This window comes from Schistocerca cancellata, chromosome 8 (assembly GCF_023864275.1).
Source record: "Schistocerca cancellata isolate TAMUIC-IGC-003103 chromosome 8, iqSchCanc2.1, whole genome shotgun sequence".
Lineage (NCBI taxonomy): Eukaryota > Metazoa > Arthropoda > Insecta > Orthoptera > Acrididae > Schistocerca > Schistocerca cancellata.
In genome coordinates, this window is record NC_064633.1 from 12,467,337 (window position 1) to 12,489,393 (window position 22,057).

Genomic DNA, 22,057 nt, shown 5'->3' on the forward strand with positions numbered 1-22,057 from the left:
AGTGAGAAGCAGCTATGTGTCCTCCCTTAGAAAAACTGAATGAGTATACTTTGGGCAAGTCTCACGTTACGCGTTTCACAGTGTCAAGATGTATACATATAGTCCCTAAATTTAATACTTGGTTTATAGTGTTAAACCCTTACTGTACGATTGTGTATCTCAATGTATAGATTATGAAAAGATTTCAAATTTTTTAAATTCAGTCAGTGGTTGTATCAAATACTGAAAATCAGATTTCTGTTGCCGCTGGAAGCTATCAAGTAGGCAACCTTCAACTGCTGCCTGCTTCAGCCGTTTAGTAATATACTGCAGATCAGTCGTGGTGAGACAACAGGCTTTGTCTATTCCTTCTGGCGTTTTATCTCAGTAGTGTGGCACACTGTGTATTCGCTTGTTATGAAACAGTAAGCATGAAGTTACAGGGAGCACTGTTATGGTCTGCTGCCGACGTACTTGTTTGTGAGCCAGTGGGAGTGTCTGCACTATTCCGCGGCGGAGCGCTTTCATCAGCAGACTTTCTGTTTGCAGAATTCCCGGCTGGTGAATTCTGTGTACACGTGCGGCTGGCCGGGCGCGCCGCAGAAGCTGCAGAAGGCTCTCATAATTATTCTACTGCGAGCCCAGAGGCCCCTCGGAGTCACGGCTGGCAAGTTCTATCGCGTTTCCCGAGAGACGTTTGTGAGCGTGAGTACCATTTCGTTGTTGTCATAAAAATAATGTTTCAAGGAATTCAGGAATTCTCGTCGAATTTCTGTGATGGAACCCTCTGCGATTATCAGCCGGGTCGTGGCGTCACGTTGTTGCAACGTTTCAACGAGTTTCTCATTCGTCATCTTCAATAAAAGAGGCAGATACATCTGCGGGCGATGTTGCAGAGCGGTTGTAGGCGCTTCAGTCTGGAACCCGCGACCGCTACGGTCGCAAGTTCTAATCCTTCCTCGGGCATGAATGTGTGTGATGTCCTTAGGTTACGTTTAAATACTTTTCAGTTCTAGGGGACTGATGACCTTAGACGTTAAGTCCCATAGTGCTAGGAGCCATTTGAGGAGGTACATTTCCGTGTTTGAGCAGAAAGAGGTGCTATTTTGCGCTAACTGTCTCTATGATTCTGTCATCACAGACGCGGTGGATGGTTCAATCGGCTCTAAGCACTATGGGACTTAACATCTGAGGTCATCAGTCCCCTACGCTTAGAACTACTTAAACGTAACTAACCTAAGGACATCACACACTTCCATGCCCGAGGCTGAATTTGAACCTAGTGGTCGCGTGGTTCCGGACTGAAGCGCCTAGAACCGCTCGGTCACAGTGGCCGGCAGACGCGGTGGAAATACGAGTACGTGATTGTGTTGTCAAGCGGGAGAGCGGTTTCCAGCTGAGCTCCGTTTGATATGTAACGTTAGCAAAAATACGTCGGGAACCCTTAGAAGTGGAAGCGGCGGAGGAATTGGGCGGAATAGACGGGCAGCAGCACGACTTGACGCTCGAGTCCCTCACCTCCAAAGCTGGGACCGACGTGTTTTCTAAAGCCATGCGACGGGCCTACCCGGGGTTCGAACGCGGGATCTCCTGCTTACTAGCCAGACCTTTCTTTTTTACGCCGCATGGTAGCTCAACGTGTTCGGTCAGAGAGCTGGCTGTTGTCTCTAATACAAAAGTGAGTGAAGGGATCAATAACGAACTTCCATGGGTGTCATGTGACGTCCGCTACGTCCAAATACAACGAACAATAGCGAACAAAATGCTAAAAAAGGAAGAAAAAGACCCTATGACACCGAAGACAAAGGGAATTAGCGTGGTTGCTCGGACTTTTCCCAAGCACGCCCCCCCCCCCCCCCCGCCCCCAGCAAAGACGCATTCTCAACTTACTCCACACACTACGAAAGTATTGCTTCCTCTCCATTTTGGTTCAAATGGCTCTGAGCACTATTGGACTTCATTTCTGAGATCATCAGTCCCCTAGAACTTAGAACTACTTAAACCTAACTAACCTAAGGACATCACACACATCCATGCCCGAGATAAGATTCGAACCTGCTACCGTAGCGGTCGCACGGCTCCACACTGCAGCGCCTAGAACCGCTCGGCCACCCGGCCCCTGCCCATTAACCTCAATGCTCGTGGTAAGGCATATTCCTGCATGAGTTCGAGCGTACGTGTGCATCTGCACAGAAATGATTCTAGGCTTCTGAAAAACGTAATTATATGTGTGTGGTGTCCGTTCTTTCGGACCTGTCCGACATAACAGGCACCATACACTTCAAATAACTGTGTTAACCAAGGTTCGCGATTCTAGTTCTTTTATGTCAAGTACCAGCTAAACAGAACGCCTAGTGTTAATAACGGAAACACTGTAAAAGTACTTCACTCGTGCGCTCTCAAGATTGAAACATCACACGAATTTAGAAAAAAGTTTGGAAAATTACAACACTGCCACCGTTCACTTGACTAAAGTTGCTGATACACAATCACCTGACAGTATAACCAAAAAATAGCGCGTAAAGAAGCAGTGTCGAAAGCTTCACTTCACGTACAAGAGTTAAAGTCCTGGAGTGAGTGTAGTGTTGATGCTCTGGTACGGCTGATGGCACGTCGAGAGCGTGCTTCGGTGTAAGAACTACTAATGTACTGGGCACCTGGGGCGCCGGCCGATGGTGGCCGAGCGGTTCTAGGCGCTTCAGTCTGGAACCGCGCGACCGCTACGGTCGCAGGTTCGATTCCTGCCTCGGGTATGGATGTGTGTGATGTCCTTAGGTTAGTTAGGTTTAAGTAGTTCGACGGGACTGATGACCTGAGATGTTAAGTCCTATAGTGCTCAGAGCCATTTGAACCATTTTTGGCACCTGGGCCAATCCGCTCTCTCCGACGAAACTATCGCACTGCGGGTACAGCGGATAGTGCGTCGGCCTAAACAGACCTTGGTTGGCAGGGTATATGCCGAATTATTTGTAGCACGTGATCTGGTTGGAAGGAAATAGTCCCGCGCTGTCGGTGGTGGCACGACCGCCGCCTGGTGACCTGGTGGTGGAGCACATCAGTCGTCGGACCTCTCTGTCAAAGTTCTGCCGGCAAAAGACGAACAGTAACTCGTGCTGTACGGCGACAGGGCTGGCACTTGACGGTGATGCAGTTTCTCAGCACCACAGCACTTGATAAATGTATGGTATAGGAGAAAGGAATCTTGTCTGTCCCTTCATGATCTGCCACTGCCGATTTATTCACGTAAACATTCTGGCATGCTGAGCTCATCTAAGTTTCTAATTGATAACTTAGTGTTTATAGCCTCTAATGATGTCTTTAGAATTTTGAGACGGAACTTTAGGTACAGACATATACCTTCAACCACGGCGTAGCGTCTGTAAAACCGAAATCAACAAGAATGTAAATACAGGTGTGATAGCATGCATTGTGTGAATAATGTCTCTTAATCCACGATTGTTGGAATAGAGTTCCCGCCGCGCGGCATTAGCTGAGCGGTCTGAGTTGCCGCAGTCCTGGACTGTGCGGCTGGTCCCGGCGGAGGTTCGAGTCCTCCCTCGGGCATGGGTGTGTGTGTTTGTCCTTAGGATAATTTAGGTTAAGTAGTGTGTAAGCTTAGGGACTGATAACCTTAGCAGTTAAGTCCGATAAGATTTCACACACATATGAACATTTTTTGAATAGAGTTCCTCATTGTATGTCATCCTCTACGTATTAATTGATTATAAAAACGATTTCCAAGACAACATAAGCTAAAAAAAAAGTCTGTTACCAAGGACGTTTGCTTGTAAAGTTCTAATTATCGCCTCAAAAGGCAACATTACGTAGCTATAATTTTTTTTGTTTACTCGTACATTTCAACAATCTTGGTACGCATTGAAATCACTGCACCACAGTATCGTGACATGCCGCTGGAGAGCCCAAAAGAGAATCCTGCACTCCGCTGGTAAACTGCAGAACCGCGCGATAGTAAGTCTTCTACATCCTAAGAGCAGAACGCTGCATCAGTTTATGCTGAGTTGCGTGAGAGAGCACAGTAAGTATGCACAAATACAAGAAAGTAAAAAAAGAAAACCAGTAAAAGTAATGTACGTCTCAAGCGAACGAATGAATACAGTTTCAGAAAATTTGGATGATTTATTCAAAAGAAAGAGCTTCGCAAATTTAAGATGTCAGTAACAAACTGTTTCATCTCTGGCCCTTATGCAAGCAATTTCATGCGTTGCATTTGTTGACACAGTTATTGGATACGCTTCTAAGGGCTGTCGTGCCAAATTCAGCCCAACTGCCGCGTTAGGTGGTCAAATCCCCACCTTGCTGGAGGGCCCTGCTCATAACGTTCCAAACATTATCAGGTCGGGAGAGATCCGACGATCTTAGTGGCCAATGTAGAGTTTGTTATGCACCAAGACAAGCAGTAGGAACCCTCACCCTGTATGGACGAGCGATATCTTGCCGAAATGTGAGCCCAGATGACTTGCCATGGAGGGCAACAAAAGGAGACGTAAAATGTTGCAGAAGAATCGCTGTATTGTAAGGGTGCCACGGATGACAACCATAGGGGTAATTTTATGAAATGAAACGTCACCCCAGATCATCACGCCTACTCATTGGACTGTAAGACCGGCGGCAGGTGGTATCCCACTGCTCTCTGTGGCGTGTACACACACTCCTTGCTAGCCACTTGTGCCCAGTTCGAAGCGACACTCGTCACTGAAATCAATTCAAGTTAATAAGACTCCAGGCCGTTGTGCCCAACACGACAACAAACGGCGACGTTGGTATAGAGAGGCCAATGATAGTCGCCAAAAGGTACGCCGTCACCAACCAGAAAGTATGTCGAGGTGTCCTCTTTCAACACAACCTGGAGCAGCCCAGTAGCGATTAGCTTTAGAGGGAAAGTAGCGGGATGAACAAAAATAAAGTGTCTTCATCTTCATTTCGTTTACGGGGGAAAATTCATTCACTCAGAATAAGTAGAAGCAATCTGCCCTGTGTGAGTAGGAATTCAAAGCCGGTTACAGACACAAACTGATCTTTGAGTTTTGGGTTGTATAAATGCAGGGGCGAATTGATTAAGGTCACAGCCCTTTATCTACGGCTTTATCATCGCGATTTCATAAGCGACACCAGTTTCTTGGAACGGTAGTGATCATGAAACAGGAAAACACATTCCAGTATTTTACCGATGATTTGAATGAAACAGACAATCAGAGTGTAGCCCTACAGCCTCCAGCTTGCCTGTATTAAAAAGTATCCGAACTGCCTGAATATTTTGGAATCTTCAAATGCATTCGACAATTAATTTTATATTAGTAACACCAGTCCATATGCAACCAGAATGATACTCCCTATTTGCATATGCAATTCTACGATCAATTCCTAACAAGTTAGGAGGTGTTATTGCACTATTCTTATCAATTAGAAACTTAATAATTTTACCATTCTATAACAAAACACCATTCCAGAAGTAACATATAGAATTTCCATGCCTAAAATTAATGACAATAAATAAATTAATTACGTGAATGAAGAGTCACATTGTTACCTTCATATTAAAATTGTTTTCAAAAGAAGTGTAGTATTTCCACATCTACATCGGTGCATACCTGTACAAAACACATTAATCTGTTAAAATATCATGCTAAGCAGGCATATGTCAGTTTGTCTTAGGCCTAAGAGAGACTAGTCACAAAAATATAAACTTAACCAAGAAGCATTTTGTGTGTAGGAGGGGGGAATGGGGGAAAGGAAACGTTTTCACGAGATCATGAAAGCGCTGTATCACATAAACTACATATTCTTTTAATAAGCAAGTAAAACTTGATAGTGTATGAAATATGAAAAGAAGAAAAAACCTATGGTCCACAAAAATAATAGAGAAGATCCTAAATCTGAGTAAAGTTCGGCCCATGTCTAAAATACCTGTAACACTTACCAAAATTCATGAAGACGCTGAAATTTCGTTCCTGGGTCTACTTCATGAGATGTAGTCACGGTACAAATATCAAACAGTGATCACATAACGTTTTTAGAAGTAATACTTCATTCCATCAGTCACTATTTTAGGGAGGAAGAAGATAATGCATCATGTTCTAAACTTTAATAACGTAATCCATGTTACTGACTAGCTAATAGAACTTTTTAACTATATTTCATCTCAGATGTTTCTGTAGTAGCTAGAATATCTGCAGGCATTACATTTTCCAGTACATTAGCACAATACACCATATTGAAAATTATGCATTTTGATGAGATCATTAACGCATTGTATCACTTAAACCACATATTTGCATTAAATGCAAGGAAAACTCCATAACACATGAAATAAGAATGTAAACTCACAACCTGCCAACACAACACCACAGGGCTACATGAAATGATGGAAAAGTTTTTGCACAGAGACAAGTGTTAGATATCTCGAAAATGCGATCTCCTCACCACACTAAGTTACTTTTATGAATTGTGTAACACTTTGAGACAAAACATAAGCAGGATTCTTATCATAATTTGCAAGTACTATTATACATTTCTGATTGCGTATGAAACTTGGACCCCTACACCAAAAGAGAATTGCCTGCATTATTTACAAATACACATGTTGCAGATTGTCGTAACTTAATTGTTCAATAAGATATAAAGAAATAAGTATTACATGGCACAAACAATTCACATAACTTACAGATTAAGTTTTAATTGTTGACTGGTACTACAATTTACAAGGTACAATGGGACATCAAATTAACTGCATCTACACCTAAATGGTCTATATATCTTAGCCATATGTGCACAGCTTACTTAGTGGCACTGCTGAAATAACTTGCAAGTTACTTGACTATTGTTTGATTATTGTATAACATTTTGGAAGATGCACTTAACCCTAAAATTAATTATTTGCATATCTTAATTACCACTACCACATGTTAAAAATACACACTGACTGCTGATATAACTTACAGATTAATTGATGAGCTTAGTTCGATCACTGTACTGTGCAACAAAGAAAACAAAAATTTATATTTATATAGTAATACACGTAAATCGATTAAATGTCATTACAAAACACTAATTTGCATTGCTGATGATCTAAAATACAGATTAAAGAGCACTTGTTGGTGAGAACAGGTCGATCTTCATACAAAAGTAAACACTGTAGTTTCCACTTACATCTTGTTTGTATTTTTTGCCTAAAACTCGTCTTATTTCAGCTAAAACCGATAGTGAAGTTAGCCCAACATTATAGTGACCTTCATTCTGAGGTAAAAAATTCACCTTGTGATAGATTGTCATCTTCTACTGATAAAGCTGGATTATGCAACGACACAGTGGAGACTACATGACACTTCACCAGCATATTTCACAATCTTATAGCAAAATTATAATGAATTGTCCATTAAATCATTATGTTGCAGAGAAATTGCAGTAGAAACTGCCATATACATCGATTTTTAACAGTAGAATAGTAACACATTGCCCCATATATTGTCATGTGACAACAATGTTGTTTTCATGGATGAATACTTAAATCTAATGGATTCAAAATCCATCAGAAAATAGCCCTATGCCAGCAGTTACTAAAAAGAAAGTTTGAAGTATACTGTCTTAGTGAATGTTTTTATAGTTTACTAATATTATAATTGTCAAGGGAAAATAATTGTTGACACAACATACATAAATTTAGTCATCAAATTGTTACACCACAATGTTCAAAAGCCAATATTAACAAGACAGCATGATACAGGAAGAAAGGAAGTTGTATACTGTAGGTTTTAGCACACTGTCAATAAAAACCTTAATCTATATTTTACAACAGTAGGAACTACCACCAAGTGCCATAACCAAAATTTGGTTGTTTTAGTATAGTATATGCTATATTCAATAATTCTCAATTAATTGACTTTAGTAACCGAATATTTCAGTCACTAACAAGGTTAGTGTAGTAAACTGCGATACCTTCTTATACTGTGTATATGCCACTGAATTTGAATCCTTATATTTCAGCTGATGAAGGCATCCTACTCCTATTACGCACTGCTCAACCAGATGAATGACTGAAGTGTGTGATGCTGCAAGTATACACATGCTACACATTTATTTGCTTAGATGCCTGACATGCTCAGTTTAAATATAATGGGTTTATTTAAGTAACAATAACCAAGACATAAATAAGCATAAGGAGTTTCAATGTAAAGCAGTTGTAGTTAGGCACATCAAAAGATGTTTTGTAGACATTGTTATTATGATGTAACTCACACAAATTGTTGACATATCTGAAAAACGATGTGTAGGAATTGCAGTGAATTTTGTGTGTAACAGTGCACAAATAAAACTGAAAAACTGCAATAATACTCATGTAACTTATTTTAAACATTCTCGTGTAGTCTGCTGTCACTTTGCTTCACAGTGTACTCTGCAATCTTAGTGGTATGAAATTGGAAAATGGTAGCTCATATTATTGTGTGATTCTTCTTAATAACGCCATGCATGCTCTTTGGTTTACCATATATGCCTGAAGTAAATTCAGTTTTCAAATACAATTCTGAATTTCACAAAGCTGGGAAAAACTTAGCAAAATAGGTGAGAGAAATTTGTACAGAATTGGATTACCGTGAATTTTATTATTTTACCAAATCTTGTCTGTCGGATTAAGCTTAATTCTACAGCTTTTATGGTCCCACTGTTCAGAATCCAGAATTGGGAATTTGACATGATAATCTCTACTTGCATGCAAAATATGATCATTATGTGTATGTAAATATAAAGCAAATATATTTAAGTCCATTAGTACCGACCTGTACTAAAAATACATCAGAATCTTCTAGAAAACCCTCTGCCAAGCAAGGAGGAGGTTCTATCAGAAGGTAAGTGTTGTACACAATCCCAGCAATGGTATTCTTGAATTATGTCACTCTAACTGCTAACCACCAACTATTTCTTACGTGGTGTGGGCATATATTTAGTGTTATTCTCGAACTATTCAAAATACAGCAGTTAACGAAGAGAAATTCAGCCAATTACTCCAATATAGCTCTCGAAGGGTACTTAGAGTAATATTACAAACCTTGATACTAAGATTCAGTTCTGTAAACTATTCTAGGTATAGATTTTAGCTCTATCCCAAGCAGAAGAGGAGAAAATAGAGAAAGTGTATGCGATAACAGAACCGAAAATTCGCCACATAGATAGAGGTAAACATACAATGATCCTGGCCAATAGTAAAGATGGAAAATGCGAGACTGTGACCTTGGTAGTCGGAATGAAATGGATAAAGATTCATTGTGCTCTGAAATAATTTCAGTTAATAGCAGCAAATAATCCATTCAAGAATTACGAGAGATATGGATATACTTAGAAAAGACCGGGACAGTGAGAACATGCAGCCTAAATACATCATGGTGAGAGAGAATTGTAGAATACCGTTATTCGATTGTATGGCGAACACGGAACGAGATATTGGCTAGGAACACAATTAGAAGTTTAATAGAATCGTTATACCAAGATATCCATCCAATGCTCAGATATATGCTACCACTTCAAGGTCTGCTTATTACGTGCTCTTGTGGTCTTTGTTTGTAGTCGATTCAGATCAAAATAATCTCACACTAACATGCTCTTTGCGCATTATTATTCTCGTAATGAATCATAATCTCGTTACATCATTTTCAGCTGATCTTTATATTATCTTACACTCAATGGACCTGAAATTTTTGTCTTCTTTTCGTTTCACTTCACTCATACCCACAATATTTTCATCGAAAACTTTCAGTAGCATTTTTGGGGACAGCGATCTCGTAATCTATTCTATATAAAATCAGTGAAAACACAATGTATATCGCATTTTGTTAAAATGGCCGGTTCCGGCCTAAGCTTAGATCATCTTCAGACACTATCACCAGCTGAAGCTGAAGATGTATAAAACAGTCAGTTGACGTCAGTCACTGCTAGATTGTTCTTTCGCTGATTTTATTTACATTGAGTCTTTGCATTTGTCTCTTCATATTATCTACCTTTCTTACTTGGCTCAATTTCTGAGTTTCTACTCTATGATTCGTAGAATAACCCATCATTTCCTAGCGATCGCCTCCCCTTTGACAGTTCATGACTAATGATTCAAATGGTATTTTTCCCTAAGGAGTGGTCTCAACAACACTTCAGTGGTAAGCCACCTTTATTGTAGAATCACAATAAGTGTCTTCAGTGCGTTCATTGCCATCGCCTTATAATACATGATTCCAGTTTTACAAATTGAACGGCGTTTAGGATCTAGAGGGTTCCCCCTAAACGTCTTATCTACACCACGCCCCTGCCCTCTCTGACAGTGTTTTGGAAGCATGAAATTTACTTGTTATGCCAGATGTCTTCAACTGTTAATGCTCATTATATATATTAGATCCGTAAAAGTTCAGGCATCTTACAAATATTTTGCAATCTCCAACATTATTAGGTACAGTATAATTTTTTCTAAATTTGGTTAATCTCAACTTTGAAGTTGAATAACTAGATACTTTTACGTTATCTGTAGGTCTTGCAGTACTTACTGTTCAGTGGTGCTTGTAGCTTTATGTGTTTTTGGGACATATTATCCTGAGGGACTTGGTATGTACCCTCTGCATTTGTCCTGTTTATATTTAGTTAATACCGCAACTGGCCTCACCGTAAGAGTGTTACTAGCGGTTCTGTTTAACATGACAAACATGGATTTCACAGCCACAGCCACAGTAATTACTGATAACCGTTATGTACCATGCAATAAGTACACAAAAAATACTGCAGTAGGCTCTCACCACACAAGCACAACGACACTCTTGGTGCCTCTCAGATTCATGCAGCAGCCTCCAGTTGGCTCTCATAAACACGGAGCTCTTCGCGCTTCTGCACTTCTGGAGTGTAGTACACGTTCAGCGAGAGAGTAGACAGACACCATTGAGAGAGCTGTTAGCTGCAGTCTACGTAGATTACTGGAAATCTTTCCACCGACAGGTACGAGAACACAACATTCCACGGACGCTGAAACTGTCAAGTATCAGCAGTTAGACAACTCTGAAAATTGTTTCGACTTAGCAATCGCTATTTATAGAGATAAAGAACCAGTAACAGAGTGTCTGCAAACATTATGATCAGTGGTAATTAAAATATCATAGAGTGGTAAGAAACAGTAAATTCATTTCGGTACCGTTGCATAAGGATTAGGACATCAAGTGCACACGCCACACTGTATCAACATGCTCATAATATATATTTTTGGCTATCAAACAAGTGTTAAATAGCAAACGTTCAATGGCTGCCTTAATGAACTACAGCAGTTTTTTGCTGTTGTGGATGTTTGGCCTCATTTAAGAATAGCATGCTGTTACTACATTCACAAGTATAATCTTGCGCAGTGTAAACCAGCTCATTAATTTCGCAGCGATGGAGAATGTGTTCTGCAAGTTTTTCGTTTTGGGTCATCGGTCTTCTGACTGGTTTGATGAAAGCTAACACATATTCTCCTCCTGTGCCATCCTCTCCAGCTCATGATCGTACTTGTATTCCAACTGAAGACATTATTTGTTGGATGTAATCAAATATCGGTTTCCTGCTACAGTTTTTACTCTCTACAGCTGCCTGTAGTACCATGGAAGTTACTCTTTCACGTTTCACGCATGTCCTATCATCTGTGCGTTCTTCTTGTAAATGTTTTCCACATGCTCCTCTCTTTGCCGATCTTCTCATTCTTCTCCTTGTTGATCTACCTAATTTTCAACGTCTTCCTATTGTACCACATCTCAAGTGTCTCCGTCTTCGAAAGAGTCCATGATTCACTTCCATAAAATGCTGTGCTCCACAAGTAAATTCACAGAAATTTCCTCCTTAAATTAATGCTGAAAAGACTTCTTTTTGGCAGAAATGTCCCCTTAGTCTATACTATTTTGCTCTGTCTGCCTTCCTTGCCTCTCCGTGAAGTGTTACTTTCCTTGCAAGGTAGTAGAATTCTTTAACTTCATCTAATTTGTCGTCCGCAGTTTTGATGAGAAGATTATCACTAATCTTACCTTTGCTCCTACTCATTACTTCCATGTTACGTGCTTCTTCGGTTTACTTTCGTTCCATATACTCTATTCCACTTATTAGGTCTTAACTTCCTCTGAAGATAGAAACGTCATCAATGAATCTTTTCACTGACGTCCATTCACGCTAAAATTTTAATCACACTCTTGAACCTTTTTTTTAATTTCTATCACTGCTTCTTTGATGTATAGATGAAACAGCAGGGGCGAAAGAGTAGATTCCTCTCTTATACTTCTTTTTAATCTGAGTACTTCGTCGTCGACCTTTCATTCTTTTTGTTCCCTCTTAGTTCTTGGACATGTTATATATCATCTATCTTTTCCTGTAGCTTACGTCAACTTTTCTCAGAATTTCACCTTGCACCTTTCATGCTGTCAAACGGTTTTTTAGATCGACAAATCCTATGCATTTTCCTTGTTTTTTCGTACCTCCATTGTCAAATGCTACATTAGAAATCTCTCTATGGTCCCTTTTCCTTTCCTAAAGCCTAACTGTTCGTCATATAACGGACCCTCAGCTTCTAGTTTCATTCTTTTTTTTTATTTTCTTGTCACCAACTTTGACGCTTCAACCATTCAGCTCAAGTTCTCGTACTTATCCGCCCTAGCTACTGTCAAAATGGTGTGGATGAAGTTCTTCTATAAGTCCAATGGTATGGCTCTAGACTCATAAATTCTACAAACTTCTCCCAATGTCTTTACAAACTAGAAAGGGCTGCTATGTGAACCTTTCAAATTATTTGATCACAAGTCTTTCCAGGCCTTGTAAAACATTGTAATACTGAAACATTATTTTTGGCCGTCAGTCTTCTGACTGTCTCTATGCGAGCTGTGACCAATTCCTCTCTTCTAACATCCTCTCACCTCATGTAAGCGCTTTTACGCTTTTACACTGATCGTCATGTGACCTTCAACCCGTAATCAAACATTTCTTCACCATCTTACAGGGGAATGTACTCATTCGACGTATCGCCTTTATCAACTGCATTTAATAGTGGAAATACTTTTAGGCTCTTAATCGGAAAGCCATTGCATTTAATTGTCCTGAAGGTATTTTTAGGCTTTCCACATCACAACCATGAATTTTTGAAGTCTCCCTCGGTTTTTCTTAAGCCATGTCGCCTTCGCTGCCCTGCCCTTCCTATTTCATTTATTGCTACGGAATGTACATTCTGTATTCCTATCCTCTCCTGAACGTTGTTGTACTTCCTTCATTCGTCGATCAGTAGAAGTATTTCTGCTGTAACCGATGTATCTGCGCAGTTAATTATATTCCTAGTGCCTCTACTTGGCTGTCAAACTCTTGTAATTGCCCATTTGACAGACGTCCATTTCTCTTCATATGATCTGCCTGTTTTGGAATACATTACCGCAGGAACTGTAGCCTAGAGAATCACGTCACTATTCCTCAGCACTTAACTTCCCATTTCTGTCCAGGTTGATTATTCTGGACGATTTTCTTCAACTTCAGTCTCCTCTTCAGAATTATTAAATTACGATCTCATAGGTACACATTAAAATTCATATGTGGTTTCGGTATATGCCTGACCATAAAGTAAACCAGGTAGAGTACTCCCGTATCTCTGTGCCTTTTCTGAACATTCCTCTTCTTGTTGCGTAGTTTAGCAGTGTGTCCTCTATTACTGGTGTAAAATGTACTGCTGAACGCAGTTAGTCTTCTTACTTAGTCGATCCTATTACCGAATCTATATTCCCCCCAGAAGTCAGTCTTCTATACCATAGACTATTCCGAACATCCATAGTTATTTAATTTTTATCTTTACACACTGAATTATAGTTCAATATCTAGAGGTTCTCTCACTACCACTTCATCTTCCACTTGTGACGTCTTCAAACATGCCTGAGCTGTTGTTGTTGACGCATCATCTTATGCTACGAATAATGTGTTCACTATTAAGAAACTGCCAGAGTATCTCACACAGTCAGAATCTCACACATGCGCAACATCTCACAGAAATTACAAAGTTAACACAATTAATGAATAACAGTTTAGTTACTGGTGTGGGTGATGGCATGCATTACAATTGTTTATGTGGTAATGCGTCACTTGTGCCTTCTCTTATTCCTTTTCGTCCCTTTATCATTTCAACCCAAGTATTAAAAAAATAAAAATAGAACAATTGTAGTTTAACTGCAGACAATTAATTTGTTCAAGGACATCCCTAAGCTGATATAGTGATCCCCCAGTTAGTGTTGTCTAACTCATAATTAGAAAGGAGGCAGGCAGTTGAATACATGGACACTGTCAACCACGAGGTTTGATTACTTACTTACAAAGATTACCTATTCTCTTAAAATTATGTAAACCTGGTAATTTGTTAAAAAAGAAGCAACTGGGCTTGCAATAATGTAGTTTACGTCTTACAGCAGTAGGAAATCGCGTAGAATGCTCGGATGTTACTGTCCCACCTCCCCCTATTATTATTATTATTATTATTATTATTATTATTATTATTTCCTTCTCACTGTACTCTCAAGACCTTTTAGAGTTGCGGCGCTGCTTTGTAGGCATTCAAAGAACCCAAGCAGCTGTGTCGGGTTGCATATTCCAAGATGATGTGGCTACTGCACGAATGCAAACATATTAGTCGCGTTTACTGACAATACGTTTCTCACATACGGCCACATCAGGAAGCCATTTCTACCTACACCTTAAGCTTAGTTTTCTCATCACTGCAGTCAAGTGCATAGCAGAGGAAACATAAATCTTACTGGCATTTAGTGAAACGTCTCTCTTGATTCGGAGAGGACTTCTATAACTGGTATTGTTCAAAAATGTTTATCCTCTTTGTAAGTATTTACACCATTGTTTTTGATTATGAGGGAATCAACAGAGCAGAAAATATTTTTTCTCCGAAGGATGTGATTCTGGAGATGTCAGTCTCCACTGCACAACATAGTGTTATTAGCTGCATCACCATCACAGTACTTACTCAGTAGATATGCCACTGGAGATCGCACTAAATAATTTCCATATGGCTATACCACTTGCACCGTTTGTGTGAAGAGATGGAGAACGTGAAATGAGTTAAAGACTTATTGCGGGAGTGGATAACATTGAGAATGAAGACCGTGCCTCAATTTCTCCACTAAGAATGGAAAGACATGTTGACCACTGACCAGTAAAGTAAAGTTTGTTGTTTAGTGGTGGGAAGATCGTCACTTGAAACATTTCACATTAGATACCAATGCGCATTATGATCTTTGTTCTTTAAAATGAGTGTCAACCATTGATATTTTATTAATATAGCCACATCCTCACGAGCTCTTGTTCTTGCTGATAATTCGCTAACCATTGTCATCATTGTAATCAACGTACAAGCTGAAATAGCTGAGGAATTCCAGCGCTCAGCATCCTCAATTTATTCCTGACGATTATTTATCACGAAAGGCTGTGTCCACCAGAACCATCTTTCGGTCGCTGATGTTATAAGTTATTTCAAATGAAATTATGGATTTAAATAATTATTAACATTTATGGATTCTTCATGAAAATAGACATGGGTTGTGACTGTAAGAACTAAAGCTTGTATAGATGTCATCGATACACCTACAATTCTTATACAGAAGAACAAGTCACATTATTAATATACTACAAACTGACTTCTTTCATCTATTATGATTTTACACATTTTATTTTGCAATTCTGTCGTAAGTATTTATTATGTGGTAATATATCTAGCATTTCTATCAATTTCAACTGGTATTTTTTCTGTATTATGGGGGTGTGTGATCCACCTTTAAGATAGACCGTGAACCAATATTATTATTTAGGAAAATACACTTGTCCGAACTCCCAGAATTGTACTTACTTGTTAAATGAAGTAAAAGAAAGGTTAAGAAGCTGCTATTATGGTTATAATGAGTTACGAATACTGATCCACAAACAAATAAATCAAGAGGCAGAGATTTTGCTACATTTAGCAAACAAGACAATTTTCTAAAATGTCCACTGAGATATTCGAAATTCGAGCAGATTAGATATTGTGGCCTGTAGCACATGACTTCTAGAATTTTTTGTAATAAGATTTATTCCACTTAATTTACGACCTCAGTTGCACACAAATACAGGCGACAAAATGCGGAACGTCTTGCTTGTTGCATCCTGCATGACTAACAGTTCCTTGGAAAGGAATTAAACCATGTGAGCATGTGTGGGCAGAGTATGCACACCTTTGGTATTCGGAGATCGTCTCCAGTCCACTCAGCTATTGTCATTGGGTAAAAATGACGTCATATGCAAAATTATTTTGCAACTTTTTTCAAATCGCAATCACTGTTTGAAGTTAATCGTATTGTATTATTAATCTACGGTACGTATTAGATTTGTCGGAAGTGACATCATCAATCGATTGATATTATCAAACGCGCCTTCACAAAGTCTCGAAACGAAGAATTCAAGAACTGAACGCAGGGCTGAGATGATGTCATGCTGCAATCAGCTTCACCGCCCGGGCCTGTCACATTGTTAATTTTTGACTGTAATTCACTATGCATTATAATTTCTAAACATATTATTAACAAATTTCATTAAAATGCTGTATCAGCAAGCGGCCGTAAGCAATGGAAGTGTTCTCCAACTCTCGGAGTCGTACCCAATTCCCTGGTTCGGTCTGGTCAGTGTTTAGAAATATTTTTTCCTTCACCTTTATCCATAGTAATATTTATGACTCATTCTCTTTACTCATTATCACTGGTACTTCTTTCCCTCTTTTAGAATTCAGCTAATGAGCGGAGAAAGTCCTTATCACTAAAAACTCTCCAACGTCGTTTAGATTTTATTTGTATCTGTGAAACGTACAACAATTTTCTGTCCTTTCCTGCTCGATAGTTATGTCAGAGACCATTGTGTAATATAGCAGACATGGTCTCACTGATTCTTGGTTTGTATACAGTTTGTTATTGGTTACAGACAATGCATGTTGTTTTGTAATTGCATTAAATTTTAATGAATAATCTTCGCAACAGCCGATGTATGCTTTTCCTTCGAGAGCTTCAGATTACTAATCGTAATTGTACATTAACTAACTGAAGAAAACTATCCAGACACCGCTATGTAGAGCGGAAGTGACCGCTAAATGTCACGAGTGGGGCCAGTGTAAAAGGGGGATGTGGGTTTCCGAATTATGTTGCCAGTTGAGAGGCAGTAACGGCAGAATGTGTCAGTCTGGAGCGTCCTATGACCTCTTACGTGGGCTGGTCATTCGTGTCAAAAAATGGTTCAAATGGCTCTGAGCACTATGGGACTTAACTTTTGAGGTCATCAGTCCTCTAGAACTTAGAACTACTTAAACCTAACTAACCTAAGGACATCACATACATACATGCCCGAAGCAGGATTCGAACCTGCGACCGTAGTGGTTGCTCGGTTCCAGACTGAAGCGCCTAGAACCGCTCGGCCACTCCGGCCGGCCATTGGTGTCACCTGGGTAACAAATCCATAAGGGCACTTCTGGCGTTTAGGCCACATCCCTTCCCATTTTTATTACATTTTGGTTGCTCTATTTTAATTCATAGAAAGATTTTGGTTGAGTGCTTGATTTTTTTGGGGGGGAGGGGGGAAGGGGGGAGGGGTGTTACGAAACAGCGTGGTCATCGCTCCCATCCTATTAGGTAAGGTTGGAGAAGAAAGCTGGCCGTGTCCATTCAAAGGAACCATCCCGGCATTCTCCTGGAGCGATTTAGGGAAATCACGGTAAACCTAAATCATGATGGCCGGACGCGGGTTTGAACCGTCGTCTTCCCGAATGCTGGTCCAGTGTGCTAAACACTGTTTCACCTCGCTTGGTGGAAGCTTTTGTCACGGAGGCTGGTGAGCAGGTAGGATCACAAGTCACACTCATCAAACGACGGGTCGGATGGTCACATAGCATGAGAACGGTCGGACGAGAACGACACGTACCAAACTGGCACAGGGAGAGACAGTGGGGATTCGCCTGCAACGTTTAGACACAAGAAGCGAATCTGTTGCTACTTATATTTACTGTATAAATATTAATATAAAGCTGCAACCATGCTGATGACGTTACTTGCACTGAGAAGTTGTTAATAATTTCAAAATAATCCATTTCATGAGGAAGTGATAATTACACGTTTTAATTGCTATTAGCGCTTGTTGATGGAAAGAATGGACCAACCACATGTTGCCAATTGAGTTGGCAGGCGCCAAACTCCTGAGAAAGCTCACAACTAGAATACGATTGTCTTCGGAGGAAGTTATATGTGAATCCGCATGCAAAATTTGATCTCACGTTAAGACGGAATAATTTGTTAGAGCTGCCTCCGGTGACGTCTTTGTGCCAGCTTGTGTTAATCTCTTGAGAATTCTAAAATCGAGTAGAGATTTTTGCTGAGTTTTTTTCGATGCTCTAGAAATGATTATCTTCCGAAAACTTTGCCACGAATAGTGACAGACTGGCTCTCACATTTTTTTTCTTGATCTGTTGCTTCTCTGAAGGGAAATAAAAGGTAGTGGCATTCCATTACTCCCTGTGGTGTCACCGCCGGACACCACACTTGCTAGGTGGTAGCTTTAAATCGGCCGCGGTCCATTAGTACATGTCGGACCCGCGTGTCGCCACTGTCAGTACTTGCAGACCTAGCGCCACCACATGGCAGGTCTAGAAAGACGGACTAGCACTCGCCCCAGTTGTACGACGACTTTGCTAGCGACTACACTGACGAAGCCTTTCTCTCATTTGCCGAGAGACAGTTAGAATAGACTTCAGCTAAGTCCATGGCTACGACCTAGCAAGGCGCCATTAACCCTATCTGGAGATAGTCTCACTTGTATCGTCAATAGCGATGTACCACAATGATGGAATTAAAAGTTAAGTATAACCTAAGCTGCATACTTTTCTCTATAGCTTTCCCAACTTATCCTGTTCCAGACTTCACGCCCGTCTGCGTTAGTTAGCGTGCATTTCAGCCTCCTCTATCTACAAGGTGTTGGCACATTTGCCAACACATCACTCCCTAATTTCAATTTTAATAGCATTGCATTCTTTCTCATTTCCGACTGCGTGATGCACTGTTTTCTGCGTGCCTTTCAGAGCCTGCAGCCAGTGAAAAAGGCACCAACTGGGACGACAGCCACATCTTTACAAGACGAGAGGTAAGCAAGTTGCCTCCAGTTATGCAAGGAAACAACCAAAGTGTTTGTTAATCCCGGCACAATTTATTTTGTGGGGAGCGTTACATTCAGGAACCAGCTGCGTAGTACTTGAGGGTAACAATTTCCACCTTTGGGTACCGATAAGTGACATACATTCATAAAAAATTTTCTTGTAAACCCTAACGCCGCGCAAGTTGACTGATGGTTATGAGCTTGTCAAATGCACACATGAAAACCAGCCACATCTAAACGTCGTGCATAGTGGCTGTTGGTTGTAAGAAACCGCATGAATTTAGCGGGAGGAGTCGCCCGTGGGCTCCGAAGTGCTGCCAGGAATCCAGCTAGCACAGTGAATGTGCATACGAATTTCCAAAGAGTGGGGTACAACGGTCGAATGGTTCAAATGGCTCGAGGCACTGCAATGGTCAAGCAGCTCCTCATGAGCCATACAGTTCTGTCGTCAGTGGTAGGCGACGCTTGAGGCAGTGTAAAGAGCGACGTCACTGGAGTAGAAACGAGTGATGGATCATGGTATACCATTTGAAAATGCGATGGAATGTTTTGGTTTTAGGGAATGCCTGGAGAACTTCATCTGCAATCATACGTCTTACCAAGTGTGAAGAACGGAGGCGGCGGTGTTAAGGTGGAGTGGTTCTCGTGGTTAGGGTGTGGTTCCCCTGTTGTGCTCAAGAGAAAGCTGAATTCGGAAGGATATGAACGCATTTTACAACATTCTGTAGTCTTTGGAGGAACAGTTGGGATACGATGACTCTTTATCAGCATTAAAGTGGACTCTGTTGTAAAGCACCATCTGTGAGGCAGTGGGTAGTGGAGAGAAACATTTCCGAAACTTACTGGTCTGCCAATAATCCCGACATGAACCAAATGTGACGCCTTCGGGACGAGTGAGAAGGTCGATTTCACTGCAGGCCCCAGAGTCCAAGATCACTACCTTCCACCACAAGCTGCCACATGGCCGCAGATCAGAACAGTTATCCAGGAAGTGGAGAACGAATTCCTTTTATTTCCCGCCAATAACCACAAAACTTTTGGTCCATGGAGCAACGACCATTTTCAGGTCTGTAGTGAATCATGGGAAGTGAAATACAAGTGAACAGACTACGCGTCTGAACAATAAAATATGCCATAACGAAAAATTGTAATTTACATAGTTAAGAAAGAATGCGCTTAAAATACGTCGAGGCATACCTCTTCTATTACCAGACCTAAAATAATAAAGCCGTGAGACGCCCGCTAAACCCGCTGGGCAGAACAGGTGATTAGGATTAAAGGGCCAAATAAGGTTGTAATTTAAGAACACCATTAAATCAAAACGGCATGTAGCCGAACTTTTCCAACTACTGGTTTCAAAATCCAATTCTTTCACAGCTGAAGGCCTCCAAGCAAGAAATCTTAAAAAGCAACAAGATAAATTTCAAGTCACTGAAGACATGCCGTCAAAATTGCAAATAATATATATGCCAAAGGCAAAAGTCGATAGAACAAACATATACAATGTCCAATACAAACGGCTGAAGGCCGCAATTAAATTTAAAAATTTTAAAATATATTACCGTAACCTTTTAAATGTTTTCGTTTAAGGGGAAATTTTGAGAATAAGTCTTTAAGGGGCTGAAGGCCCACAATTAATGTACATAAACTGATTTACATAAAAGACAATACATTTTCTTTCTTTTAAAGCATTTGCTATAATAGATTACCAACAGACCAGTAAACACCCACGAAAAGGACAGTATAGACAACGGCCCTTAGACGCCTCCAGTGTGGGGGGGCAGGCTGCCCTCGAAACGTTAACGTTCACTTAGGTAAGTCAGGTGGTGGGCCCAACTACACTTGATCCGTCGATAATCCAACCAAGAGACAGTCACAGACTGACTGACCAAACGACTTGCTAGCCACAATCGGTAAATAAAAACTTAGGGACCAAACTGTTACGGACGTGATTATCCACAATGAAATATGTATTAAGCTGTCAAAACTACACACCATGTTAGACAGCGACAACAGGTGAGGAAAGGACGCTGCCTGAAATTACGTTAGTGGCCAGGGCAGGTAACCGGAACACTAACGGCCACAACGAAGGAAATTCCGCTGGTACACTTAAATTTGAATTAAGGTAATATAGTTAAATTCAGCAAAAATGGACACTGCCTGAATTTACGTCGGTGGCCAGGGCAGGTAACCAGAACACTAACTGCAACAAGGCAGAAAATTCCGCTGGTGCACTTGAATTGTAGTGAACCAATGTGGTTAATTCCACCACACTGCAGCTCAATTAAAGCACTACAAACACTCGGTGTTGCTCACAGGAAAAGCTCCACAACAGCGAACCACAGAAACTAACGACACAACATCAACGTACGTGGCTGGGTACTTAACACACCACTCAACTTCGACGTCCTGTGTCGGTGAGCCACGAAGCTCGTAGCGTAGCGATCGGGCATCTCCAGACACGTTCCGACACTGCGCAGGGACCGCCAGCGGACCCAGCTGACTGCACCGCATGGAGATATCCTCCCTGGTCCGCACCAACCAACCGACTACCCTCAGAATGCCGACAACATCTAAAATAGTCGCCAGTGGAAATAACGCCAACTACACACACAACTTGCACGAAGACCTGAACGATACTCAACAGTAAGCACGCACGAAGACAAATCGGGAGTCGATGCATACACACACATACAGCCGGCTCATGAACGATCTGCGAGCCAAAACGCATCGTCCGGTAGGACGACTAACCGACGATCCACCAATACCGTGGCCCGGCTCAACATTGCGTGGCGGCAATGGTCGGGCGAGCCATGGCAACGCAGACCTCACTGCTCCAACCCTACTGCACTAGTTCCGCATTGCAACTCCCCGACTGGCAGGT

The 22,057-nt window shown here is 40.9% G+C and overlaps 1 protein-coding gene across 1 annotated transcript in view; it reads left to right on the forward strand.

Moving 5' to 3' along the window:
- LOC126094967 (odorant receptor Or2-like) overlaps positions 1–8,083 on the forward strand; it is a 50,695-nt gene extending 42,612 nt beyond the window's left edge. The window contains exons 4-5 of the mRNA XM_049909621.1: positions 529–684; positions 7,981–8,083. Of these exons, the coding sequence (XP_049765578.1) occupies positions 529–684; positions 7,981–8,034 (210 nt within the window). The 3' untranslated portion in view covers positions 8,035–8,083. The remainder of the gene's footprint in view (positions 1–528; positions 685–7,980) is intronic.
- The last annotated feature ends 13,974 nt before the right edge of the window (positions 8,084–22,057 follow it).